Source organism: Chanos chanos, chromosome 4 (assembly GCF_902362185.1).
Source record: "Chanos chanos chromosome 4, fChaCha1.1, whole genome shotgun sequence".
NCBI lineage: Eukaryota > Metazoa > Chordata > Actinopteri > Gonorynchiformes > Chanidae > Chanos > Chanos chanos.
Window position 1 is genome coordinate 8,211,291 of NC_044498.1, and position 27,362 is coordinate 8,238,652.

Below are 27,362 nucleotides of genomic sequence, written 5' to 3' on the forward strand. Positions count from 1 at the left end.
AAATTTAAAATTTGAAGTATTAAAAGCATGAAGAATATTCCCTCCACATAAAGAACATTTCAGGAGAAAAGAAAAAAAAAATCATTCTGAAACTGGAAGGTAGGCCAGACAGCTTTAGATAGCTTGATGCAATCAAAGAGTCCCATCAGGTCCACTGCTGACTAACAAATTTAGGGTGGTGTTTATGAAACAACATTGCCTTTGGCCTGCCACACAGCCTGCATGGACTTTGGAACTGTCGCAACCCTTTCCCTCATCCTCATCGTTGAATGAGATGGCGGGGACTATAAAAAGCATGAGCCAAGGGAGAGGAATCAGTCTTCATTCAGAAGAGGGCTCGGTGTATCTGCAAGGCTTTCAGAGCTTCATCTAACCCATTATGGGGGATATTAAGCTCTGCATTTTACTGCTGCTGATCACTTATACCTTTGCCCGTGAGTACATTGTTACTACATTTGGATACCACTTTGGACAATATATTGGTTACTTTCAGGGAATATTTGATGTTTGATATTAGGAGCTGTCAGAATCAGTGGGATAGGAAGAAAAAGTTGGATGATGATGTTATTTTGAATTTGAATTTAGGACATTTTGAATGGCTATTCAAGATTGTCTGTTTGATTGTAGATTGCTCCAAAAAAAAAAAAAAAAGAAAAGAAAGAAAAAAAGCTAAGATACATAAAAATATTTAACTTTCCGTTGCAAGACTGGACTCATTTCAAAACAGTAAATTCAAAATGTTTACATGTGTTTCCAGTCATTTCAGTGTTTGTGCATATGTCTGTGTAAGTTTACGCATTTTGCTAATTCATTGGTTTGCTGTTCCTTTCTTTAACTTCACATGTCAGGCTAATTATCCAATAAATCAAATTTAGGAATATTTGTGATTTTATCTGTATTTTGAATAATACACTCTTTTCATTTTCGATGTGAGTCTAATATTTTCTTCCTAACACTCTTTTCAGAGCAAGAAGCTGGAGATGCTGAGGAACATTCTCCAACATGTATTTGTAAGTTTTGAATCTGTGTATAAGCCAAAAATATAACTTGATTATCTACTCATACAAAATTAGTAAATAATGTAAATTGGACAAACACTATGGAAAGCAAAATGGTACTGAAGAAGAAAAAGAAAAGCTTGATCCTTTGGATAAAGAAAATGTGTCAGCATCACTTTTGAAATTCTTATCATTCACTTGAATAGAGGATTACTTACTGAACCCTAACTGATTACAGCTGACTAAAGATACTTTGAACCCTCATAAATGAAATCACCATTCTTGGGATTGCCAAGTGCTCTTGGTCAACATTATCAACCTTATCTGTTGTCAGACAGTACAAGAGTCCAAATTTGCTGGGTTCAAGTCTATGGTTGGAGGAGTTTCAAAAGGTTTATCATGTATCTGCAATACAGTGTAAATAGCTCCCTTAATCATTGAAATTTTAGGTGTCAGCTGAGGTCTGAGAGTTTTAATGACAAAGATCAGGATGATGCTGAGTTCCTGCATCAATCTTACATATATTATACATACCAAGGCCTTTTCTCTTTCACTTTCCTCATTTAGTGGCAAAAAGATACAAGAACTTCAGGAGGTACGAATACCAGTATGAAGCTGAAACCCAGAATGGCGTGATGGGTGCCTCCAACCTCAGGAATGGCCCCAGAGTTACCTGCAAGGTACAACGAAATGTTCCGAACACCACCAAACCCTTGCCTAACTAATCCATGTATCCTTCAGTTTCTCTCATTTTCCTTTTTTAGTGTTCTGATCCAGTTGGTGGAAATTGCCAGCAAACCTTTCACTTTCCTCTTCTAGCTTTATTATTCTTGTTTCTTTCTTTTTTTATGCTGATGACTTGAATTAAACATTGTTTTAACCAGCTTCATTCTTTGTCCCTGACAGGTTGAGATTGAAGTGCCACAGACATGCAGCTTTGTGCTGCGCACCAGCGAGTGCTCCCTGAGCGAGGTGGTCGATGTGGACGCAGAGGGCATGCCCATTTATGGACCTGCTACTGATGCCCAGGCCTTCCAGACCGCCATGGAGAAGTATGATATTTCTTGGTCTATCACAACATTCAGACACACATTATTTAAGGTCAGGAGAGGGTTTTTTTTTCCAGGTAACAAAAATTTAAATAGTTTTTTATGCATGTTGCAAAACATGAAAATTAAAGTATAGCTGAAAACTTGTTACTGCAGTTATAGCAACATAAGCAACAATCATAGCTACAGCATAAGTGATAACATAATAATAACCAACTGTGTCACCCACCGCCACCATCACCATCCTCATCCTCATCATTGCCTGTTTTGTCCAGGAACACCTTGAAGGTCACAGTTGAGGGCGAAACTGATGTCAAGCTCTTCCCTGAGGAAGATGAGTCCATTAACATCCTTAACATCAAGAGGGGCATCATTTCCGCTCTGGTGGTACCTGCCATAGAGGAGGACAAGAACAAGAAGATGGTAGGCACAGCTGACGTCTACTGTCCTTTCATACTTTCACGTAAAGAATGACCCATGTACTGTAATTAAGGTCATTTCATTATCAAAGTACTCTGATGGTGGCAGCAATTTAATTACAGTCACTCCAGATAATAAGTGAACAGATAAGATCATGCTCTCTTTATCTGGACTAATAAATGCCAGAGTTATGTACAGTCCACCTAGAATGACACGGTTGCTGACAGGACACAGGGGTCATTGATAGAGCTTGGACTTAACTTTTCAGCCAGCTGCACCAATGTTTCATCAGATGATGTAGAAACTTCCTGTCCCTGATATTTTGCTGTTTTTATCCTCTTGATGAAGTGGCGGATTTAAAAACAAACAAACAAACAGTGTCCTGACAGACATTTCAGTAGATGAAACTCACAACAGCTGAGTGATCACTTAAAAACATTACTCGCTTTAAACAGCAATAAATTTAAACATTTTATTCAAACTTAATGTAACACTGATTAAGAGCATTGTAATACTGATTTCATAACATTAATGGTTCTCCTTGAACCCTCAGGCCACCATTCATGGAATCTGCAAGACTGAACTAGAGGTCAATGACAGGGAGGACATTGCCACAAATATCACCATCACCAGGGACCTGTCTGGCTGTGATAGTTTCAACCCCCAGAGGGATTACACCAGCCCCTTGGCCATCATCTCTGGCATGGTAAGACTATACATTCTGACATCTGACTGCTTTCAGTATATTACTCACAATGTTTATATCAGCCATTTACCTAATTATTTTGTTACTGGACCCTTTTGGCAGCAAAATATGATACAATTGTCACACTTTTCATCAAGTCCTAATTCAGCCATCTTGTTGAGAGATTAAATGTTTCTTAAAATAAAATAGCATACATTTTATTTCTTGATGCACAGAGATCTGCTCAAAACACAATGTGCATACATACAGTTGTGCACAAGTTATCCATTTTGTCCATAATACCCAGTTTAAAATATGAAATGATGATTTTTTTAAAATCTGTCGGCAGCAATACCCTCTGTCCAAACTGATTGGCAGCACCCAGACCTGCAACTATCAGTTTGACAACCAGAAGAAACATATGACCTCTGGAACCTGTACTGAGAAACACATTCTCCTGCCTTTCTCTTACCAGTGAGTCTCTCCAGTCTTGCGTTTGTATTCTATAAAGGCATCATGATATACCTAATTTCTTTTTTATTCTATAAAGGCATGGTAATAACTTAAGATCTCTATAGACATGATGATATACCTAATTTCTTCTTTCCAATCTAGAAATGAGCATGGTATCTCTTCATTGGTGAAACAGACCTTGACTCTTCAGGGCATCAACAAGATCAATGACAGAGTGTTTGAATACAGTAAGTTTAATTTGTTAATCCTTTATTTCAAATTCTTATGAAGACTCCAACTGGATAATGTTATGTTGCAATTGTAGTTTAGAAGGGCACCTGTGTTCTCCAATGCATCCTTCACAACTTTCATTACAGATGAGAGCAACTTGAAACATCTGCCCATGGAGGCTGTTGAGGACAAGGCAGCTGTCCAGACCTCAGAGGCTGTGCTCGCAACTTTCAGGGAACTGAAAGCCCTGTCTGAGACCCAGCAAGGCCACCAAAGAGCCAGCATGTTCCAGAAGCTTGTTGGTGAGATCCGTGGGCTGCAGTTGGAGGCTCTCAGTCAAGCCACCAAAGTGATGGATGAGGATGATCACCTGCTTACTTGGCAAGCCCTGACTCAGTGTGGCACACCTGAGTGCACCAGTGCTATGCTGCAGATCCTCAGGAGCTTTGACCCAGATGCCATGGAGGTTGATGTTGCAGTCTATGCTCTAGGAATCATGCACACTCCATCTCGGCTCCTGGTCAAGGATTTGCTAGAGATGGCTAAGTACAAGCAGAGCAAGGCCATGATGTACAGTTTAAGCAACGTAGTCAGGAGGTAAGTGAACTCTGTGTCTTTTTAAGCCACATTATTTAGTACACAACTTGACCGAGCTGTTGTTCTTAAATTCCGTAGTTACGAGAGAGAAACTGATATAACCTTAAATGCCATCTTTGAATCAAAACACTGAATATAGAACTGGTTAAACAGCTATTTTGTACTTACCCAGCGAATCAAATCATTGTTGACAACCTTTTCAATGTCCCCTCTTTTCAGACTCTACCAGGCTGAAGGCAAGGTTACCCCTGAGATTGCCAGTGTGAATGAGTTCATTGCCTCCATCCTTGGTGCTGACTGTGCTGGAGAGAAGGAGCAGACTTTCTTGACCCTAAGGGTATGTACCTTTAGTTACATTAAACCTTTAAAATATGTCACACCCAGATCTAGGCACATTAATCAAATCAATATGTTCTGTTTAATGTTCAGGTTCTTGGCAATATGGGAGAGGCCATGGAGGCTGCTGACCCCAATATAAAATCCATTCTGCTGAAGTGCATGAGACAGCCCGCCACTACTCTGTCTGTGCAAATGGCTGCCATCCAGGCCTTTAGACGCATATCAGTGACAGATGAGGTATGCTGAAAATTCCCGAGATGTGCTCTATGGTATCTGTGAGCATTAGGAACCAGAAACTCTACAGTGTTGTTTTTTGCCCATTTAGGTCCGTTCCAACCTCCAGAGAGTTGCCCAGTATCCCAAAGGTGCTGTGCAGAAGAGACTGGCTGCTTATCTCATTCTTATGAGGAGTCCTGAGGCAAGTGATCTTGAACTTGTGAAGAAGATTCTCACACAGGAGCAGAACGCTCAGGTCAAGGCCTTTGTTGCATCACATGTCTACAACATCATTCACTCAAAGGACCCTGAGACCCAAGAGTAAGTGAAAAAAAGTATTTTTTTTTTCAATTTCAGTGATTTGGGACTGAGAATCAAAATTCTATGTATATGCCAAAAAATATTAGGAAGGTAAAGCATCTATTATAATTTCATTTGAAATTTGTTGATGAATTGCCTAGGTCATTTTGTGAAAATCATGAGTATAGGCTGCTTATTTAACCCTCATCTTCTTCTTTCCTTCTTCTGTTATTCCTCCCAAGGTTAGGCAAAACGATTAATGAGGTCATGCAGGAGAATGAGGTGACCACACACTCTGACTACACTGAGTCCTCTCGCAATTATAAGATGGATGCTTCCATGGGAGGAATGAGCACAGGCATGCAAGGGAACATCATCTTTGATCCTAGCAGTCTGCTGCCCAGGGAGGTCATGCTGGAAACAACCCTGAAAGCCTTTGGATACAATCTGGACATGTGGGAGGTATGAGCAGTCACTGTTGATCCGAGATTCCTTATATTTAGCTGTACTTGAAAAATTCAAAATTCACTTCATCTCATTCTTAAGTCTTTAGGTAAAGAATCAGAAACAGTTATGATAATTGCTTCTTCTGTCCATAGCTTGGCTTGGAAGGCAGAGGATTTGAACCAACCATCGAGTCTCTGTTTGGAAAGAATGGTTTCTTCCCTGACACCATTTCAAAGGCCATGTACTGGGTAGGAGACAAGATGCCAAACAAGATGAATGAAGTTTTACAGAATTGGGTTGAGCCACTTAGGACAGAGAAAACCAAGAGACAGGTACATATTTTCTTGTAAATTTCAAGTCTGAAAAGGCCTGTTGTGCTTTTTTTTGTACAGTGGGAGATTATTCTGATCCATCCATTAATGCCTTCCCCACAGGTCCCTGAGAACATTGTGAGAGAAATTGTGCGCAACTTCAACAAACTTGCCAAGGACCTGCGATCTCAGGAATCCCCAGAGGCTATGGCTTATTTCAGAATTATGGGACATGAGCTTGGGTACATCAAGAATAGTGAGCTCACCTCCATGGCCAACAAGTTTGCCATGTATGCTGAGATCCTCAGCAAAAACATCCCCACTGAGGTATTTTAATCCACTCATTTAAGAACAAACATAGTATATCACACTGACATTTAGATTACAAAATAATGCCTATCCCATAAAGTATACAGGAGATGTGACTGAAGTTACAGTGACTGTGGACTTTAACATTCTGTTCTTTCCCTTTACCTTTCAGATAATGAAGACACTGATGTCAGCTGATAAGAATATTTTTGCCCATTACATCTTCATGGACAATGACTTCTCTCTGCCTACTGCTTCTGGTTTCCCACTAAAGTTTGCACTCTCTGGTACCTTTGCGCCAGGCATCAAGGGAGGTCTTCACATGGAACCAAGAATGGTAAGGGCACTTTTATTCATGAAATAAATAATGTAAGGTTTGATGTAATGAGTGTAATGAATACCATTTCTCTCTGTAACACTGCATATTTTAATATAACCTATTGCAATTTGTTATTTACAATATAATTATCTTTTGTGCAGCGTGAAGTTAACTTCAAGCCCTCAATTGGAGTAGAGTTTGTGACCCGCATGGGTGTTCACATCCCCAAATTCATTGACACTGCAGTGGAGATGCACACAAACATGTACCATGAGAGCACACTCAATGCTAAGATTTCCATGGGTGATGGCCAGTTCAAACTGACCATACCTGCACCTCAGGACACTACTCAACTGCTCCGAGTCAGGTTGGTGGAGTTGTACATCTTCTTTGTTACAACAAATATGTTCATTCAATAGAATTAATCAGTGGCGGAGGTTTAGAGGTTAAAATTTAAGTTAACACTACATGCTTAATTACATTACAAGTACTCAAGAACAAGTATGAAGAAGAATGGATGTGCTGTCCTCAGATGTGGAAAGACACAGAGTACATTCTTTTACATTTGTCTTCCCAATAACAGCAACAGAATGCTGATGGTGACCTCTGGCCAAGCCACACTGGTGCCCCCTATGGCTGAGGGCAGGATAAACTCTGTGAAGTGCAACCCTCTCTTCAGTGGTGTGAAATACTGTACCACTGCCCGCTATTCTTTGCCTGGTGCTGGTGCAGATGCTCCCTATTTCCCTCTTGCAGGCGAGACCAAGTAAGGGACATACTCTTGAATTTAAAAAAGTTATTTACATCCATTGTTTCTTTTTTTGTCATTTTTGAAGGTTGTGCTAATTATATCATGACTGTTACAGATTTGCTTTGGATATCCAGCCCACTGGTGAGGTCACTGAGTATACTGCCACTTTTGCTTATGAACTTCTGAATGAGGGCAAAGAGGGACGCCAGAAGTCTGATTTACTGAAGATGGTCCTGAGAGCAGAGGGTATAAACTCTTTTAAAATTAATAACTATCTTATATTCCTCTTTCTTATTTACTGGTGAATGAAATGCTTTTGTTGTCATTTTTGTGAAAGAACCCATGTTTTTGGGGGGAACAGTAAATTTTAACTGTTTTGTCCTCTCTGTCAAAATGTTAGGTCCTGAGCCTGCTGAGGCAGTCACTACCATTAAATTCAACAGGAACAGGAATGTTCTCACCACCTCTGTTGAGATCCCTGATTATGATGTAGAGGCTGGAATCAGGGTTGGTCTCGCTGACAGCAGTGCCAAAGGAAAGAAGCTCACCATTGACATCACCAACAAGAACATTGTCCAGCTGTCTCTTATAGGCCGTGCCAAGTAAGCAAGGATGCTAACTTTTTTCAGTTTTGGTGATAGACACTAAAGACACTTTATTCTCTCTTATAGTTGTGGTTTAGAGCCAAATAATAAGTTGACCACCAGTATTATTTTAACAGCCAAACAATAAGTTGACCACCAGTGAGACCACCAGCAATCACTATTGTAGAATTTGAAAAAAACCTATAGAATTTAGATCCCTTGTGGAGAACATACTATTCATCTTCCTTCAGGCTTGAGGCAATGAGGGATGGGCAGCTTCAGGTTCAGTTGATCGTGCCCTCACTAAAAACTGACGCATCAATCACTGCCATCATGACACGTGATGAGGAGCTGACCCTGGGTATTGAGAGCAACATCAAGCTTCCTGAAACCTCCTCTGTCCAGAAAGTTGCCATCAAATACGGTACTTTATATTTCAGACATTCATTTTCTTCATTTTTATAATTGGACATCTGTGTGTGCACTAAAAAGACACATTTGATGAACTCTTTCTGGGTTAGTTAACTGACTTACTGGTCTTGTTACAGCTGATGATAAGGTGGAAGTACTGATGAAGTCTGACGTGGACTCAGAAATACAGAAGCTCATTCCAAACACTGAAGGGCTCCAAGCCTGGCTGCAGCAGCTGTTTGAGGATATTCTTGACCAGAGGGTTGTCAAGACTGACATGAAGCTCCGTCACATTTACTCAAAATCTGTTGAGGTATAATCATAATCATAATAATAACTTGTTTAATCCAAAGTCAGGCATCTCACAGGACTTAATCAAATTTTGTATTCTTTAAAAGGCTGGTCAGATTTGGCTGGACAGGATTTCTGCTGATGTTCCTTATATTGAGACACTGAAGAACAACATGCCAGAGCTGCATGTGCCATCACTTCCTGAGAAACTTTACTTAAACATGTAAGTAAATTTTAGATCATACTTTTCCCTGTTATTCATTGTCATTCCAAGAAACAGTTCAGTATTGAAGTTCAGTACTTTACAAAAACATGTTCATGTCAATTACAGTGAGAATGAATTCAGATACAAGTTCAACAAGGATCGCATCACCATCACCATGCCTTTGCCACTGGGTGGAAAGACATCTGAGGATCTGAGAATTCCTCTTACCATGGACACCCCACATCTTGTCATGCCTCAGCTTGGTCTGATGCTACCCTCTAAACAGGTTCATCTTCCCACTTTCACCATCCCATCCAATTATGACTTCACGCTGCCACTTCTTGGAATGGTGGAGGTATCTGCAAAGATGAACAGCAATTTCTACAACATGGAGGTCAGCATTTCTGGTGGCAACAACACTGAGGAGAACCCCAGCTATGTTGCCACCTATAAGGTTCTTGCCAACAGCCCTGTAGAAATCCTGTCCTACACAGCAGAAGGTAAACTACAAATTTGTAAAATAAATATTCAATGTGTATGATAGATAGTGTTAGAAACAGTTGTACTATATTGACATGAATTTCTTATTTTCATCACTGCAGGAAAAGCACAAATCACTGACATGCCTGAGGAAACCTTGAAAGTCAGTATTAGCTCCTCCTTGCTGCACAAACTTGTTGATGCTCGCTTTAGCATTGAGGAATCAGCCATAATCACAGACGAAGTGAAAGGAAAAGGCAGTTATAAGATGGAAGCCTTCAGCCCCTTAGGTATGCAGATGTCTCTGGTCTACACCACCCAAGTTTCCATTTCATCTGATATCACTGGGGATGGTAACATGGATGGATCACTGAAAGTTGGTGATTTGACAGCCAGCACCAGTTTAACCCAGTCATTTAACCTTCTGCCCAGTGACAGAGAGGCTAGAGCAGAGTCCTCATTTAGGTTTAGCTCCCCTCTCCTCCAAATCAGTAACAAAGTAAAAGCATCTACCGCCAATGGAGAGCTGGAATTTGAGTCAAATACTAACATCAACAATGACCCAGTCAAGCACACAACCAAGATCAACATTGAATTTAAGGAAGCTCAGTTCACTATCAAGTCCGACTCAGTTACCAAGGCAGAGGAGAGAATGCTTCGCCATCAAGTAGACCTTTCTGCCACTATGGAGAAAGCCAGCATTAGGATTGAATCCCAGGTTGATGACAACACAAATCGTGGCTACTCTTTGCTTGCTGGATCTCTGAGCCCACAAGGACTGGAAATCAACTCTGATGCCTCTATCAACTTTGATGCTAACCGTGGTGCTCACAAGGGTACCCTGTCCCTGAACAAAGATGGCCTGACCACCAGTTGTACTAGCACTGTGCAAGCCAGCATTCTGACCTTTGAGAATGTTTTCCATGGCAGTGTTGCTACCTCTGGAGCCTCAATGTCTGTCACTACTAAGGGCACAATCCGGGAAAACAGTGCTGAGCTCAAAATTGATGGACGGGTTGCAAGCACAGAGGTATACTTTAACAGCGTGCTCAAAGGTGACCTCTTCAACTCCAACACCAGGAACAGAGTAACTTTCAAGTTGAATGAAGATGGCTTGAACCTGTCTAACAATCTAATTGCCTCCCTTCAAGAGATGAAGACAGAGAATACCCACTCCCTGACCATCACTTTTGATTCTTTAGCTTTCCGCTCAGAGTCTGACAGCTTCATCAGTGACAGAAACGCCTATAAACACAATGTTGCAATTGAGATTCAGGGATTTACTGCATCTGTGAATGCAAACAATGACCTAAAGATCCTTGGGGTCAGTTTCATCAATGATGCCCAAATCAAAGCAGAGCCTCACAAGGTGGGACTTACAGGAGTCATCAAAGGAGCCTATGCTGAAGAGGAACTGAGGCACAGCTATGAAGTCATCTATGCTGATTTAGCACTCAATGCAAAATGCAGCACCTCTGGGAAAGTCCTTGGCACTCAGATGACCCAGAGCTCTGAAATGGATTATAAGTGGCTGGAGCTTATGCTCAGCAACCAGGCCCGCCTCAACTCCCCATCTCTCAGACTTGAAAGCACTGTCCAAACAAAAGTTGAGCCCTTCAGCTTTGATATAGATGCCTCTTTTAATTCTGATGGTGAGCTGAACCTCTATGGAAGACACAATGGTCAGGTGAACAGCAAATTCCTGTTTAACAGAAAATTTCTTTCATTCTCACTGAAGCATGAATGCAAGGCCTCAACGTCTCACCAGCTGGATAACGGAAATTCCCTCGAAACCAACTTCCAAAATGAAATTGCAAGTGCATTTGAACCTAACGCACAAAGTCTCAGTATCAAGACAGAATCCAAGCTGAACAACCATGCCTTCGATCAGGCATTTGAGTTCTCCAACTCTCAAGAGGGTATAGCCATGGGTATGAAAGGAACTGTGCTCACCAGTCTTTTGAACAAAGAAAGTGATGACAGTCAAGAATTCGCCATCTCAGGCAGTCTAAAGTATGAGTATAACAGTGACTTCTACATCCTTGACTTGCCCATCATGGAGAAGCTGAGAGAACTCTCTGAAGAAATCAAGGTGGCCTTGCTAAACATGAAAGATAAGTGCACTGAATATTTGCAAGATATTGATGCTAGATATGAAATTACAACAACACTCAAGGATAAAGCAAGTGAGCTTAAAGAGGTCATTAGAAGCTTTGATGTGAATTTGTTTATTCAGGATGTGAAAAATTTTGTCAGCTCCATTGAGGTTGAAAAATATTTGGGACAGCTGACCAATGCGATACCCACTGAAGAGATCACCAGAGTTCTGAAATCCATCAGAGACATGATCATTGACTGGATCAAGAGAAATGACATCATCAATAAGTACAATATGATCTACACCAAAGTAGAGGAAGTCATGGCTCAGTATGAGATTGAAGAGATGGTTGAGAAAATCATGGATAATGCTGTGGAACTTATGAAGCAGTTTCAGATCAAAGAAACTATTCAATCAGCAATCAACGTGGTGAGATCTATTGATATCACACCTGTTCTAGAGAAACTGTTGGCACGCCTGAATGAGCTTCTTGAACTGCTGAAAACCTTTGAATTCACACAAATGATTGATGATCTGACAGACGTTTTCAGCACAATGCTCCAAAGAATCAGATCGATTGATTTGGAAACCGCCACTGATTCAGCAGTTGAAATCATCTTCCTACCCATCACTATACTGAAGAATTGCCGTTTTCCTCTTTTTGGAAAACTCTATGGAGAGTTTGAGATCAAATCTCCAGACCATGCCCTGAAGACCATTGCTGAGCTGAAGAACTCCACTGACAGCTCTGAGACGCCCCAGTTCACAGCCATCCTCAACTCACAACTCAAATCAACATTTGATCTTATTGCCTATGCAGTGGATGCCACTGCTCACCTCAGTGTTCCCCAGATAAGCCAGCTTTCCTTCACTGAAACAGTGAAGTTCAATCACATGGCTCTCTCACTTGACCATCAGGGATCACTAGGCCTTCACGGTGCATCAGCCCAGGTCTCATCTAAGACCACTGCCAATGCAAACACTGACCCATACAAAGCTGAACTTGTCAACAGTGCCTTTTTTACCTTAGAGAATGGTTTCTCTGGCACTCTGGAGACCTCCTACAACCACAATGTGAACATGCCAGTGGCCAACATCTTCAGTGAAACAAAGATGAGCCAGAAAGCTATTGCTCAGTTGCAAGCTGGCACTTTCACTCTGACCATAGGAACTGAGGGCAATGGCAAATGTGCTATCTCTGAATATTCTGATGTAGGTACCCACAAGAGTGATATGGAGATTGTCATGAATGTAGACACCCTCAAACTTACCTTCACTGGTGCAACTGATAGCTCTCTTCTAAAAATGAAACAGAGTGTGAATGTGGAGGGCAGTGCTTTCTCCCACATCTCCATTGATGCCAATGCTGAGACAGAGACTCCCTACATGAAGAATGGTGTTGCATCCGTAAGAGGACAGATCCAGGTCCAGGATCTGAAAATTCAACTAAATGCCGCCCACAATGCTGAATTGATTGGTCCAGTTGAGGGAACCATTTCCAACTCTTTGGACCTCAAGATTGTACCCTTTGAAATCATCTTTGACACCAAAAACAAGGAGAACACAAAGCTTTCTCTTCCCTTCAAGTTGTCTGGAAAGGTTGATCTTCAGAATGACATTGCCTTCACTCTAAACCCTACAGTGCAAAAAGCTAGCTGGACAGGTCTTGCTCGGTTCAATCAAAACAAGTATTCCCATTACCTAACAATGGACAATGGTGAAAAGGAAATTAACATCAACATTTTAGTCAATGGTGAGGCTAATCTTGATGCGCTAAATACAGCTTATACTATTCCTGAGATGACTGTGCCCTTCTTTGATGTAGTCATTCCATCCATGGAGGATATATCTTTGTGGGAGAACACAGGCCTGAGCAAAGTTTTGATCACACCTCAGCAGACGTTTGACATGAATGCTAAACTCAGATATGTAAAGAGCACTGAAATGTTTGTTGTTGACATCAACATGGAGCCCATATTCGATGCCATTAATGAAAATGTACAAATTCTGCATGAAAACCTCATCCTTGGAAAAGACAAGGCTGTTGAAATAATCTCAGCCTCCTATGACCAGGCTATGACAGAATATGAGAAACTGAACACTGAGGTGCCCAAAACAATCACTATCCCTGGATACAAACTTCCAGTCATTAACATTGAAGTTTCCTCCTTTACCATCCCTCTGCCTGATTTAAGCCTCATTACCATGCCTGGTCTGCGTGTGCCTGTAGTGCTTAAGCAGATGACTTTTCCAAGATTCACTCTCCCCAAAATGCCAAGGGAGATCATGATTCCTGTCATGGGTGACTTAACATCTGAGTTCTCTTTGAAGACAGCTATTTTCACCATCAACAGCAATGCTGGCATCCTCAATCATGAAGACATTGTTGCCCGATTTGAAGTTCGCACGTCCTCTGAGTTTGATCTTCTAGTATGCAAGATTGTTGGCTCTTCCACCTTGCACAAGCATTCTGAGGCAAAACTGACCAGCTCTCTTTCTCTGGAGCACAAAAATATTGAAGGCAACCATGAAAGCACTGTTAGCCTCAATGGGATTTCTGCTGCTAACATTGCCAAAGTTGACTTGGCAGCAGTGAAGTTGGAGGTCTACCAGGAACTTCTTGGAAATGCTGAGGAAGGTCTTGTCATCTCTGTCTCTTCCCCATCGGCTGGACTCCTGGGTCTCCAGTTGCAAAGCGAGAGCCTATCACATCTTCGTGGAAGACTCTACAATCGTTATCCAGTAAGAATTCTAGATATTTAAGTTGTACATTCACAGCTCATTTTTTTGATGGGTGTATATCAGGATTTGGTTTATCACATGGTGTAGCAATTTCCATGGGCTAATGTGCTTCTGTTCTCTTTCACAGTCTGAACCGAAGAATGACGTGGATATCATGAGTGTTGACATTGCTTTGATGGACAATGAGAAACTTAACATCAAGGCACAGTGGAACTTGGAAGCTCCCTCTGAGATGCTTCTTGAGCTGAAAGAGAAGATACCTGACATTACCTCCACTTTAAACCTTAGGGAGCTGATGAGCGATGACTTTTATGCACAAATCAAGTGGGTTCATGTAGAACTTCAGGACATCATTGATCGCATCAAGATCCTGGGCGAGTCAATGTACAGAAAAACTATTGAGAAGATTGCTGCAGTTGACATTACAAAAATTACCAACTTGACATCTGACAGCATCATGTACATTCTCAGAGAATATGAGAAGAACATTCAGGCCCTGCTGGATGCTGCAATTAAATTTTTGAGAGAAACTCAATTCCAGATTCCTGGTCATCCTGAAAAGCTCACTGGGTTTGAGGTCTATGAAAAGATTAGTGCCTTTGTTGCTGATGTAATTGAAGAAGCAATCACAAGGGTTCCAGAGATGATTGCCAGCAAAAGTGAGGGTTTCATTGAGTATATTAGGGATGTGGAGGTCACCATTCCAGGCACCAACTTTCCAATCAGAGGAACAGAAATCTTGGATGATCTGTTCTCTGCCCTTCAGAAGATTCAGACCCAACTGATAACCATTGTGAAGAACCTTGGGGAGATCAGCCTTGAGTCCATTGCTCAGAAGATGTCTGAAATCCTGAAATTCAGCATAGAGAAAGTAGATGAACTCCTGGTCACTCTTGCATCTCAAGACATTGCTAAGTTATCCACTTGGGTTAGTCATGTCTACACTGATGCCATTAACTCTGACATCCTGAAAGAGATGGTAGACCAGGTTCAGGAATTTAGGAAGATTGTTGAGCAATACTGGAATAATGACGTGAAACCTAAGCTTGACGAAATTTTTGCTGACTTGACTCTTCAGCAGCTGAATGCAGACATCCAGTCCTGGATTGATTCAGTTGTCAAACGCATTGAAGCCTTCAACAACCAGGTCACTGAGTTTCTAAAACAGATGTCCAAGAGTATTGAGTCTTACCTGAAAGTTGGAGAGAATAAGATGGAAATAGAAATCCCTCTTTCCTTCAAATTTGAGTCCACTCAGTGAGTCAGTACCATCTAAATCTATTCGTAATGTGTGTGGAGAATTACTTGTCAACATCCTGCTAAATTTGCAAAGAGTCATCCTGCTAAACTTGCAAAAAAAAAAAAAGCAGATTCATTACCAAGACTATCAGTATATAAACAAAGCTATTATTAATCATGTACAAATGGGCAAAAGCTGCTTTAGTTTCCATTCTTTTTGTTAGTGTCTTATTAAAAATGGTGTCCTTTAGAGCAGAGAGATGAATATTTCTCTCTTTATGTCTTACTGTATTTAAAAACAATGAAGGAGCAATAAAGAACCTTGTACTGCACAGTGTGTCAATTATTTTTATTGTGTAATTACAACTCAAATGCAATCATTTTACACATCAGTTTTGTGTACTACAAATTATGATCAAATAATTAGCGTGTTTCAAATACTCAAATAATAATAGTACAAAGGAAGTCAAATCAGTTTTAAAATGAATAATACACTAAATATATATGAGTACATTTACGCCAGCAGGTTGCGGTACTTAGCATCTCAATGTACACTAATCTTTAATTGTTTTTGTACCAGATGGAAAAACTGATATACAACTTCTGCCTTTGCCATGAATTTCCCTTTACTCAAAACAGCTTAAGCAATAAACAAAAATTTTCAACCATGGACTATTACAGTTAAATCAGATATAAACATATTACATGCATATCACCAGGTTACTTGTGAGTATAATGTATGAAGAGGAATCCATGGAGGAGTTATTTGTCAGGGAAGCAAAAGGCAATTTGCTAATTGTAAGGAAAAAATAAAATTAGACAATTACTTCCAAAAGATAAAGATATTAGGACATAAAACATTTAATCCTGCTTCATGTTGCAGCATTAAGTAAATTTCCACTGGTGTCACTGTAAGCAAGGTGAATCTCAACAGTTATACAATAACACACAAAACAGAGCCAATGTGGTGTCAGTTAAAAATACAGCACTTGCACATATATAAAAAGTTTCTCTTTACCTTGATAGTAAAGAGGTCATGAGACATATGCACACTACTTTTTTGCCCTCAGCATATTGTGAGATGGATATATTCTATTTTCCCATCATACTAAGGCTCAAACTATTGTACCTTTGACTCTGACAGAACTTTCCTTTTAAACAGAGAAGTGAAACATTACACATATCAATGCCTTGTTATTTAGTATGCCATGGAACCAATTACACATGGATCCTTTAGTAATAATAATTTAATTATATCATCAGTTATAATCATTGTTTACTATTAATGTGTAAAGTGTGTCTTCTGGGCAAGACTTGACTCCATTGTATAGACATGGGGGGTTGATTATTAAATACTACTCAATTTTATGTTTATTGTGCCCCCTGAATGTCATTTAACATTCTGATGCAAATACTTTTGGTCCTGAAAAGTTTTTCAGACACAGTCAACAACTGAAAACATTAAATTCTCAGCTCACATGGAATTCACCTGAAGAAATTTTATTCAGAATGGGACATGATATGGGACATGATTATCACAGTCCCACATGTTTTAAGCTTAGAGAAAGATGTAATTGAAGTTCACATAGGAATTACTATAGACTAAGTTGCTGATGGCTCATGATTGTTGATTAAATTGTTGTATCAGACAGAGAAACAGTTTTGCTTTCAGGCCCACAGTTAAACGTCCATCGAACAGTATAGTCCAACTGCACGTATAAATATAGAGCAGGCACAGATGACCTCACTGCTACTGCAGGCCCCTCCCTTGATGACAGACAGGAGGAAACCATAGAACCGCTGAGTCACAGAGTTTTCCACCGGTTTCCAATTGCAGCACAATAGTGGGGCTTTTTAGAGCAATAAGGAGATGAGATCATATAGACACCCTCAACAACTCTTGCCTTCCTATCACACTGAATATGTGTCTGGGTATTCCCAAAAACATTTGTATTGTGTCACCACTGATTTTAATATAGCAGAGAAAGCTATAGAACTTTTCCAACAAGTGATTCTATGAACAGTTTGACCATACTCCGAAAGGGAGCACATATTAACTGTGCACAATCATTCAGTAACAAAATACATGAAGTTATCTATCTGTCACTATATATTCAATGCAAAGTAATACATATCTGCGAAATAGTAGACACTGTTTGAAATAAATGGAAGATAACAACAAATAATCACAACCTAAAATATGTATATTGAGACAATATGAAAATATTCTGAAAAAATTACATTGTAATTAGTATAACTAAATATATTGGTTGATTCGTTGTTGTTGATGATGCTGATGATGTTGTTGTTGTTGTTGTTGTCACGACTGCTGCTGCTCTTGTTGTTGCTATTGTGGAGACTTTCATTACTTTCATGATGTAGTATGATAGAATAGAGCAGACTGATCAGCCATTGACTGCAGCACTATATGCTCTGTTCCTCAAACTTACACAACTCACTTTTCCATCAGATTTTTCCATTTGCCTTCAGTTCATTCTATTGTACTGCAATGAAGTGATTGTGCTTTAGTGTTCATTAACCACAATTAATGTTGACCAGAGTAACAGTGCCCAGATCCATGAATGTGTCAATTTTATGCTCTTCAGAGTTGGTTTTCTGTTCTGTACTTCAGACAGAAACAAATGTTCTTTCTCTTTTTCTTTTTTCCAGTAAAGCTTCTCCAAAAATCTAAGAACTATATTTGTGAAGCTTGACATCTTAGATATCAGCTATATAAGGTGACAAAGTATTATAAACATTTCCGAATTCATAGCATAACTGCAACAGTTTAACATTGCAATATTAGGTATTTAGGTAAGGCTATGATAACACTAAAGCATGATTTTACATTTTCAAGGCACTTTAACATACCTTGCTAAACTCTCAGCAAATAGCTTTTCACTGGGTACACAGCTGAAACATTTTCAGTAGACCTCCGATTCGATTTGTTTTTGAAAACGTGTATTTTTTTACTCTTAAGGGGTGACATAACAGGCAGTTGCGTTTAGACTTTTGTGAGCACGTATTGTTAAGGCCTAAGAAATATCCTTGTTCGTGTTTACACAATGAGCCTTAGTCAATCTAAACAAACATCATCAGTTACTCAGTCTCCAATTTGTGAAAGCATAAGCTGGTGGGCACCCAGAGGGTAATCAAGTCTTTAATTCATATAGCTGTCCAATCTATCAGTGAATGGTATAAGGGAACTGAGGGTTAGTCACTTATGACAAAGTCAAACGTCTCCTGAACTGAAAAAGTACACCATGTTCTACTCACTGTAAACAAAGCTTAAGAGGAGAAAGACAGGAAAAGAATGAATGTGATTTAAGTTCATTACAGGCACGAAGGAAAGCCCCTGATATAGGAGTAGATTCCAGTAAGCCCTTTACATTTTACAAAGGGAACCCCCCCCCCCACTAAGTGGCCCATTGGGGAGGTCAGATAAGGGCGAGAAAGGCAGGAAACTGATACAGTGTTTTGTAAATGTCTGGTGTTGTGAGTTGTACAGTTCAAGTTCCCAACTCCCAACACACATACACACACAAAATCCTGTCCACAGAACATGGAGTTATATAGCAATCAACAATGTGAATAGCTTTAGTGACAAGCAATGCTGTTATGCAATAGCATAAAATTTACATTAAATGTGTTATTTTGAAAGAACCTTGTCTATCTGTCAGAACTAAGTGATTATCATCAGACAGTTTTCTCTGTCTGTCTGGGGTAAGTTCACTGTTATAGGTTAATCAAATTTGTACATAACGACTTACTTTTCAATATTTGTCTTGGAAAATGGTTGGTATATGGTTTTGAAGCTAACTATTGGGAGATTTGTCAATTACAAATGTTTGCCTTCACTAATATACCCCAAACTAAATGAAACCTAATTTCCTCAGAGTCCGACACCAAGGATTGATGTCATTTCATCTATCTAAATATTTACCTTAACAGGTCTTAAAAAAATTAGGCACATACTACTGTCCTGCTTTGTCGCAAGTGTTCAGATGTTTGTGTGTTGGCTGCACAGAAATGAGCACAGCACATACTGTGGATATTTCAGTTTTGTCTTGAAGCTGAAAGTGTTGGGCTGTGCAGAGGAAACACTCTCCCTGATAAAGATGATGTTAAATTAAATTGTGAGAGTGTCTGCTAAATGTCTTCTGTGGCAAATTTCTGAGTTGGCCCGGATCTGTAGCCTTTTAATGGCATTATCTGCTCTGCCTAAAGAATCTAGTGCTGCTTTGGAAAAAAAAAATTTTCATGTCCTACCTCTAACTACTTAGGGAAACACAACTGTTATGTGCCAGCTTAATGAGAGCTGTAATTCTCCTGCAGAACTAAATGCTTCCTCATTGCAAAACTTATTCACATCTAAATGACACCACTGCATGACTCTGCAGTGATCCTAATTCCCTCTTCCTTGTTACTGGAGTCATGTGCTTTATTACACAAACGAACAAACAAACTTGATGAAAAAGAATTTGTTTCACATTATATTTCTTTTTTCACAGCCTTGCTATGTCAAGTTTAATTTCATAATATAGCATACTTCTAAGCCCTAAGCTTCGATTTCTGGATCACTTTAGAGAGAAGGAGCACCAAGCTAATATGTCTTCATGCTTGCTGTCAGCTTATACTTGTAGCTCATATCCCACACTTTCAACACATGGTCACCACCACACGGCACTGTGGACATACCTGCACACCAGTTTCCATTTGTACTTACACAAAGATGTATGCTCAAAGGTTTCAGACCAAGATTAGAATGGCTGAGCAGAACCTTTTCCATCTCTCTAGTCTCATTTGGTGTGATTACCAAAAAGAACGTATTTGCAAACTATTGTGTATGGTCAAAGTCCTGCTATTTATATCCATTGTTTTACTATTATATCTGTAGAAATGATAAGATTAATTTACACGTATGGTGAGAAATACATTTGTATAAAAGTACAGCAGATCTAAATGTAATCTAACTTGCTAATGGGATCACTTTGGTTTCACTTTGGATGGATAATAAAAGATCTCTCTGGGATGTGGCTGACTGTAAATAGTCATGTGCTTCCTGAAACTCCACAAACATGGTGGATCTGTGGAAATCCCAAGTGTATTACTACATACATACTGTATCCACATTGTGTAAGCATTTTAATGAGGGCAAGGGAAAAAGCTCATCCAACACTGTACAATATCTCCATAAAAATCTTTACAATTAACAGAGCTGTCTATATAAAAGTCTTGGTCACATAAACTGTCACCACACCTCTGCAGACATAGCGGTGTCGGACAAGGTATAATCTAAACGTCAACGGCACTTGTAGGCTACAGGCACCACAGGTGCTTTGGGTTCGAGCGGGCACCGCGTACCCGTGTTTATTTACTCATTAATTGATCAAGCTGTTGTCAAAGTGTCACCGCAGTGCGTTGAGGATGATGTCCAAATCAAGTCCATGGTCAATGTCTTTTCATCGTGACGACCGTGAGTGCCCTGAAGGCTACATTTGTTTTTTAATTCTCGGTATTCTATGCCTATTGGTTTTAGTCCAATGTATAACATTAGGCCATAAATAATTCAGTCACGACAGCAGACAACAGTTCACACAACAACCGACTGATGTGGGTCTCTTCTGCAACGCAGCACGAGTTGCAGTCTCGAAGACCTCTCGCACTCCATCCTTGGTTTTAGCCGAACATTCCATGTAGTCATATGCGCCGATGCGCACGGCCATTGCGCGCCCAACCTCTGTTTTTACAGGTTCTTGCTTCAGTCTGGACAACTCGGTCCTAACACTCTCGTCGTTCCGTAGATCCTTCTTATTAGCCACAAGAATGATGGGCACGTTAGGGCAGAAGTGTTTGACCTCTGGTACCCACTTTTCCGGGATGTTTTCGAGAGAGTCTGGACTGTCCACTGAGAAGCACATCAGTATAACATCTGTGTCTGGATAGGACAAGGGACGAAGTCGGTCATAATCCTCTTGACCGGCTGTATCCCAAAGAGCAAGTTGCACCTGTTTGCTGTCCACTTCCATGTCCGCGACGTCGATCTCAAAAACAGTTGGCACATACTGTTCAGGGAACTCATCTTTATTCAACACAGTCAATAGACACGTTTTCCCACACGCCCCATCACCTACCACTACCAGCTTTTTCCGAATGCCTGTCATGGCTTTACAACTTTTATCATCAACCGATACGTTAAATGTCAAAACTGCCTCTTGACTGTGACTAAATACAACCAAACATATCACTTCCAGTTTTTCCTCACAACCAGCCGATCCATTCAAAGTTAAAGTTCGTCGTTCTTAGTGCTTTCTTTATAACACCTGTGTGCGTTCCAAATTTAGCAGTCCAATCACAAAAAGGAAAGTGAGGTCATTGTTTGCCAGTGAAGAGCGGATTGGGTTCATTTTTATATACTGCAGTGATTGGACCCTGACGTTCCTCTTCGCTCAGCAGGGGGAGGAGCTCACAGCATTCCCGGATATGGGTGCTTGGATGAACTTCAGCCCTTGGCAGTGACAGGACTTCTAATACCAAAAATTGCACCATAACCAATCACACGATAAAAAAAAAGAAAAAGAAACTAAGAGATAGATAGACAGAGAGAGAGAGAAAGAGAATTATTATTATTGTTGTTATTATATTTGTTGTTGTTGTTCGCAGCAGTAGTAGCAGCAGCAGCAAGTTGTAATCCATTATTTTATATATAAGGGGTATCACATAAGTATTTTAAGAAAAGAGTTCCCACAAAGAGCCAGCTTTTCATTCTCGGCTTTCTCGAATGCCCTCTCAACGTTTGTCATTAATCATACCTGGAACTGTCACTTTGTTGATATTAAATTAAGAAGAAGAAAAAAGGAGAAGAAGAATTGTACACGTTTATAGAAACTAAATTGAAATATTTTATTATTGTAAACTGTTGAAATCAAGTTCTGCTAAAAGTTTAGAGGCATGAACAACCTTTCCCTTTGTATAATCAATCCTTCAATATTAAGGTTTAAAAAAAAGAAACAAAACAAAACAAAACAAAAAAATACAGGAGGAAGGTTTATGTTTATAATCATTTCTTTTATGCTTTCTTGACACCTTTAAGTTCATTACAGGCACGAAGGAAAGCCCCTGATATAGGAGTAGATTCCAGTAAGCCCTTTACATTTTACAAAGGGAACCCCCCCCCCCACTAAGTGGCCCATTGGGGAGGTCAGATAAGGGCGAGAAAGGCAGGAAACTGATACAGTGTTTTGTAAATGTCTGGTGTTGTGAGTTGTACAGTTCAAGTTCCCAACTCCCAACACACATACACACACAAAATCCTGTCCACAGAACATGGAGTTATATAGCAATCAACAATGTGAATAGCTTTAGTGACAAGCAATGCTGTTATGCAATAGCATAAAATTTACATTAAATGTGTTATTTTGAAAGAACCTTGTCTATCTGTCAGAACTAAGTGATTATCATCAGACAGTTTTCTCTGTCTGTCTGGGGTAAGTTCACTGTTATAGGTTTGATCACACCGTAATTAATCAAATTTGTACATAACGACTTACTTTTCAATATTTGTCTTGGAAAATGGTTGGTATATGGTTTTGAAGCTAACTATTGGGAGATTTGTCAATTACAAATGTTTGCCTTCACTAATATACCCCAAACTAAATGAAACCTAATTTCCTCAGAGTCCGACACCAAGGATTGATGTCATTTCATCTATCTAAATATTTACCTTAACAGGTCTTAAAAAAATTAGGCACATACTACTGTCCTGCTTTGTCGCAAGTGTTCAGATGTTTGTGTGTTGGCTGCACAGAAATGAGCACAGCACATACTGTGGATATTTCAGTTTTGTCTTGAAGCTGAAAGTGTTGGACTGTGCAGAGGAAACACTCTCCCTGATAAAGATGATGTTAAATTAAATTGTGAGAGTGTCTGCTAAATGTCTTCTGTGGCAAATTTCTGAGTTGGCCTGGATCTGTAGCCTTTTAATGGCATTATCTGCTCTGCCTAAAGAATCTAGTGCTGCTTTGGAAAAAAAAATTTTTCATGTCCTACCTCTAACTACTTAGGGAAACACAACTGTTATGTGCCAGCTTAATGAGAGCTGTAATTCTCCTGCAGAACTAAATGCTTCCTCATTGCAAAACTTATTCACATCTAAATGACACCACTGCATGACTCTGCAGTGATCCTAATTCCCTCTTCCTTGTTACTGGAGTCATGTGCTTTATTACACAAACGAACAAACAAACTTGATGAAAAAGAATTTGTTTCACATTATATTTGTTTTTTCACAGCCTTGCTATGTCAAGTTTAATTTCATAATATAGCATACTTCTAAGCCCTAAGCTTCGATTTCTGGATCACTTTAGAGAGAAGGAGCACCAAGCTAATATGTCTTCATGCTTGCTGTCAGCTTATACTTGTAGCTCATATCCCACACTTTCAACACATGGTCACCACCACACGGCACTGTGGACATACCTGCACACCAGTTTCCATTTGTACTTACACAAAGATGTATGCTCAAAGGTTTCAGACCAAGATTAGAATGGCTGAGCAGAACCTTTTCCATCTCTCTAGTCTCATTTGGTGTGATTACCAAAAAGAACGTATTTGCAAACTATTGTGTATGGTCAAAGTCCTGCTATTTATATCCATTGTTTTACTATTATATCTGTAGAAATTATAAGATTAATTTACACGTATGGTGAGAAATACATTTGTATAAAAGTACAGCAGATCTAAATGTAATCTAACTTGCTAATGGGATCACTTTGGTTTCACTTTGGATGGATAATAAAAGATCTCTCTGGGATGTGGCTGACTGTAAATAGTCATGTGCTTCCTGAAACTCCACAAACATGGTGGATCTGTGGAAATCCCAAGTGTATTACTACATACATACTGTATCCACATTGTGTAAGCATTTTAATGAGGGCAAGGGAAAAAGCTCATCCAACACTGTACAATATCTCCATAAAAATCTTTACAATTAACAGAGCTGTCTATATAAAAGTCTTGGTCACATAAACTGTCACCACACCTCTGCAGACATAGCGGTGTCGGACAAGGTATAATCTAAACGTCAACGGCACTTGTAGGCTACAGGCACCACAGGTGCTTTGGGTTCGAGCGGGCACCGCGTACCCGTGTTTATTTACTCATTAATTGATCAAGCTGTTGTCAAAGTGTCACCGCAGTGCGTTGAGGATGATGTCCAAATCAAGTCCATGGTCAATGTCTTTTCATCGTGACGACCGTGAGTGCCCTGAAGGCTACATTTGTTTTTTAATTCTCGGTATTCTATGCCTATTGGTTTTAGTCCAATGTATAACATTAGGCCATAAATAATTCAGTCACGACAGCAGACAACAGTTCACACAACAACCGACTGATGTGGGTCTCTTCTGCAACGCAGCACGAGTTGCAGTCTCGAAGACCTCTCGCACTCCATCCTTGGTTTTAGCCGAACATTCCATGTAGTCATATGCGCCGATGCGCACGGCCATTGCGCGCCCAACCTCTGTTTTTACAGGTTCTTGCTTCAGTCTGGACAACTCGGTCCTAACACTCTCGTCGTTCCGTAGATCCTTCTTATTAGCCACAAGAATGATGGGCACGTCAGGGCAGAAGTGTTTGACCTCTGGTACCCACTTTTCCGGGATGTTTTCGAGAGAGTCTGGACTGTCCACTGAGAAGCACATCAGTATAACATCTGTGTCTGGATAGGACAAGGGACGAAGTCGGTCATAATCCTCTTGACCGGCTGTATCCCAAAGAGCAAGTAGCACCTGTTTGCTGTCCACTTCTATGTCCGCGATGTCGGTCTCAAAAACAGTTGGCACATACTGTTCAGGGAACTCATCTTTATTCAACACAGTCAATAGACACGTTTTCCCACACGCCCCATCACCTACCACTACCAGCTTTTTCCGAATGTCTGTCATGGCTTTACAACTTTTATCATCAACCGATACGTTAAATGTCAAAACTGCCTCTTGACTGTGACTAAATACAACCAAACATATCACTTCCAGTTTTTCCTCACAACCAGCCGATCCATTCAAAGTTAAAGTTCGTCGTTCTTAGTGCTTTCTTTATAACACCTGTGTGCGTTCCAAATTTAGCAGTCCAATCACAAAAAGGAAAGTGAGGTCATTGTTTGCCAGTGAAGAGCGGATTGGGTTCATTTTTATATACTGCAGTGATTGGACCCTGACGTTCCTCTTCGCTCAGCAGGGGGAGGAGCTCACAGCATTCCCGGATATGGGTGCTTGGATGAACTTCAGCCCTTGGCAGTGACAGGACTTCTAATACCAAAAATTGCACCATAACCAATCACACGATAAAAAAAAAGAAAAAGAAACTAAGAGATAGATAGACAGAGAGAGAGAGAAAGAGAATTATTATTATTGTTGTTATTATATTTGTTGTTGTTGTTCGCAGCAGTAGTAGCAGCAGCAGCAAGTTGTAATCCATTATTTTATATATAAGGGGTATCACATAAGTATTTTAAGAAAAGAGTTCCCACAAAGAGCCAGCTTTTCATTCTCGGCTTTCTCGAATGCCCTCTCAACGTTTGTCATTAATCATACCTGGAACTGTCACTTTGTTGATATTAAATTAAGAAGAAGAAAAAAGGAGAAGAAGAATTGTACACGTTTATAGAAACTAAATTGAAATATTTTATTATTGTAAACTGTTGAAATCAAGTTCTGCTAAAAGTTTAGAGGCATGAACAACCTTTCCCTTTGTATAATCAATCCTTCAATATTAAGGTTTAAAAAAAAGAAACAAAACAAAACAAAACAAAAAAATACAGGAGGAAGGTTTATGTTTATAATCATTTCTTTTATGCTTTCTTGACACCTTTAAGTTCATTACAGGCACGAAGGAAAGCCCCTGATATAGGAGTAGATTCCAGTAAGCCCTTTACATTTTACAAAGGGAACCCCCCCCCCCACTAAGTGGCCCATTGGGGAGGTCAGATAAGGGCGAGAAAGGCAGGAAACTGATACAGTGTTTTGTAAATGTCTGGTGTTGTGAGTTGTACAGTTCAAGTTCCCAACTCCCAACACACATACACACACAAAATCCTGTCCACAGAACATGGAGTTATATAGCAATCAACAATGTGAATAGCTTTAGTGACAAGCAATGCTGTTATGCAATAGCATAAAATTTACATTAAATGTGTTATTTTGAAAGAACCTTGTCTATCTGTCAGAACTAAGTGATTATCATCAGACAGTTTTCTCTGTCTGTCTGGGGTAAGTTCACTGTTATAGGTTTGATCACACCGTAATTAATCAAATTTGTACATAACGACTTACTTTTCAATATTTGTCTTGGAAAATGGTTGGTATATGGTTTTGAAGCTAACTATTGGGAGATTTGTCAATTACAAATGTTTGCCTTCACTAATATACCCCAAACTAAATGAAACCTAATTTCCTCAGAGTCCGACACCAAGGATTGATGTCATTTCATCTATCTAAATATTTACCTTAACAGGTCTTAAAAAAATTAGGCACATACTACTGTCCTGCTTTGTCGCAAGTGTTCAGATGTTTGTGTGTTGGCTGCACAGAAATGAGCACAGCACATACTGTGGATATTTCAGTTTTGTCTTGAAGCTGAAAGTGTTGGGCTGTGCAGAGGAAACACTCTCCCTGATAAAGATGATGTTAAATTAAATTGTGAGAGTGTCTGCTAAATGTCTTCTGTGGCAAATTTCTGAGTTGGCCCGGATCTGTAGCCTTTTAATGGCATTATCTGCTCTGCCTAAAGAATCTAGTGCTGCTTTGGAAAAAAAAAATTTTCATGTCCTACCTCTAACTACATAGGGAAACACAACTGTTATGTGCCAGCTTAATGAGAGCTGTAATTC

The 27,362-nt window shown here is 39.8% G+C and overlaps 2 protein-coding genes across 4 annotated transcripts; one reads left to right on the forward strand and one right to left on the reverse strand.

Moving 5' to 3' along the window:
* The first annotated feature begins 329 nt into the window (after positions 1–329).
* Positions 330–15,807, forward strand: LOC115809552 (apolipoprotein B-100). Its single transcript, XM_030771254.1, has 26 exons — positions 330–434; positions 966–1,010; positions 1,566–1,678; positions 1,905–2,050; positions 2,323–2,470; positions 3,021–3,173; positions 3,502–3,626; positions 3,768–3,853; positions 3,983–4,433; positions 4,653–4,770; positions 4,863–5,009; positions 5,098–5,309; positions 5,531–5,750; positions 5,888–6,067; positions 6,170–6,373; positions 6,528–6,692; positions 6,836–7,041; positions 7,258–7,440; positions 7,541–7,671; positions 7,826–8,027; positions 8,261–8,433; positions 8,558–8,733; positions 8,819–8,934; positions 9,043–9,416; positions 9,519–14,236; positions 14,364–15,807. Exons 1-26 carry the CDS (start codon positions 380–382, stop codon positions 15,495–15,497), a joined length of 9,981 nt encoding a protein of 3,326 aa, XP_030627114.1. The 5' UTR covers positions 330–379; the 3' UTR covers positions 15,498–15,807.
* A 4,816-nt stretch (positions 15,808–20,623) lies between these two features.
* On the reverse strand, positions 20,624–25,685 carry LOC115809558 (rho-related GTP-binding protein RhoB-like). Of its 3 annotated transcripts, none has more exons than XM_030771267.1 (2): positions 24,887–25,685; positions 20,624–21,490 (listed from the first exon to the last, which is right to left on the reverse strand). In XM_030771267.1, exons 1-2 carry the CDS (start codon positions 25,417–25,419, stop codon positions 21,049–21,051), a joined length of 975 nt encoding a protein of 324 aa, XP_030627127.1. In that variant the 5' UTR covers positions 25,420–25,685; the 3' UTR covers positions 20,624–21,048. The 3 variants fall into 3 exon arrangements, with proteins under 3 accessions (XP_030627127.1, XP_030627129.1, XP_030627128.1); XM_030771269.1 differs by lacking the exon at positions 24,887–25,685 and adding an exon at positions 21,514–21,905 and having other exon boundaries at positions 20,624–21,447; XM_030771268.1 differs by lacking the exon at positions 20,624–21,490 and having other exon boundaries at positions 24,404–25,227; positions 25,279–25,685.
* Between the last annotated feature and the right edge of the window lie 1,677 nt (positions 25,686–27,362).

What these genes read in the sequence shown, in the direction of transcription:
- LOC115809552 (XM_030771254.1), top strand. Translation starts at nt 380, where the DNA reads ATGGGGGATATTAAGCTCTGCATTTTACTGCTGCTGATCACTTATACC. An exon ending in AGACTTTCTTGACCCTAAGG is followed by an intron (nt 4,771 to 4,862) that starts GTATGTACCTTT and finishes TTTAATGTTCAG; the next exon opens with GTTCTTGGCAATATGGGAGA. An exon ending in GCATATCAGTGACAGATGAG is followed by an intron (nt 5,010 to 5,097) that starts GTATGCTGAAAA and finishes TTGCCCATTTAG; the next exon opens with GTCCGTTCCAACCTCCAGAG.
- LOC115809558 (XM_030771267.1), bottom strand. Translation starts at nt 25,419, where the DNA reads ATGACAGACATTCGGAAAAAGCTGGTAGTGGTAGGTGATGGGGCGTGT. An exon ending in GAGACTGCAACTCGTGCTGC is followed by an intron (nt 21,491 to 24,886) that starts GTTGCAGAAGAG and finishes GGAAGTGGACAG; the next exon opens with CAAACAGGTGCAACTTGCTC.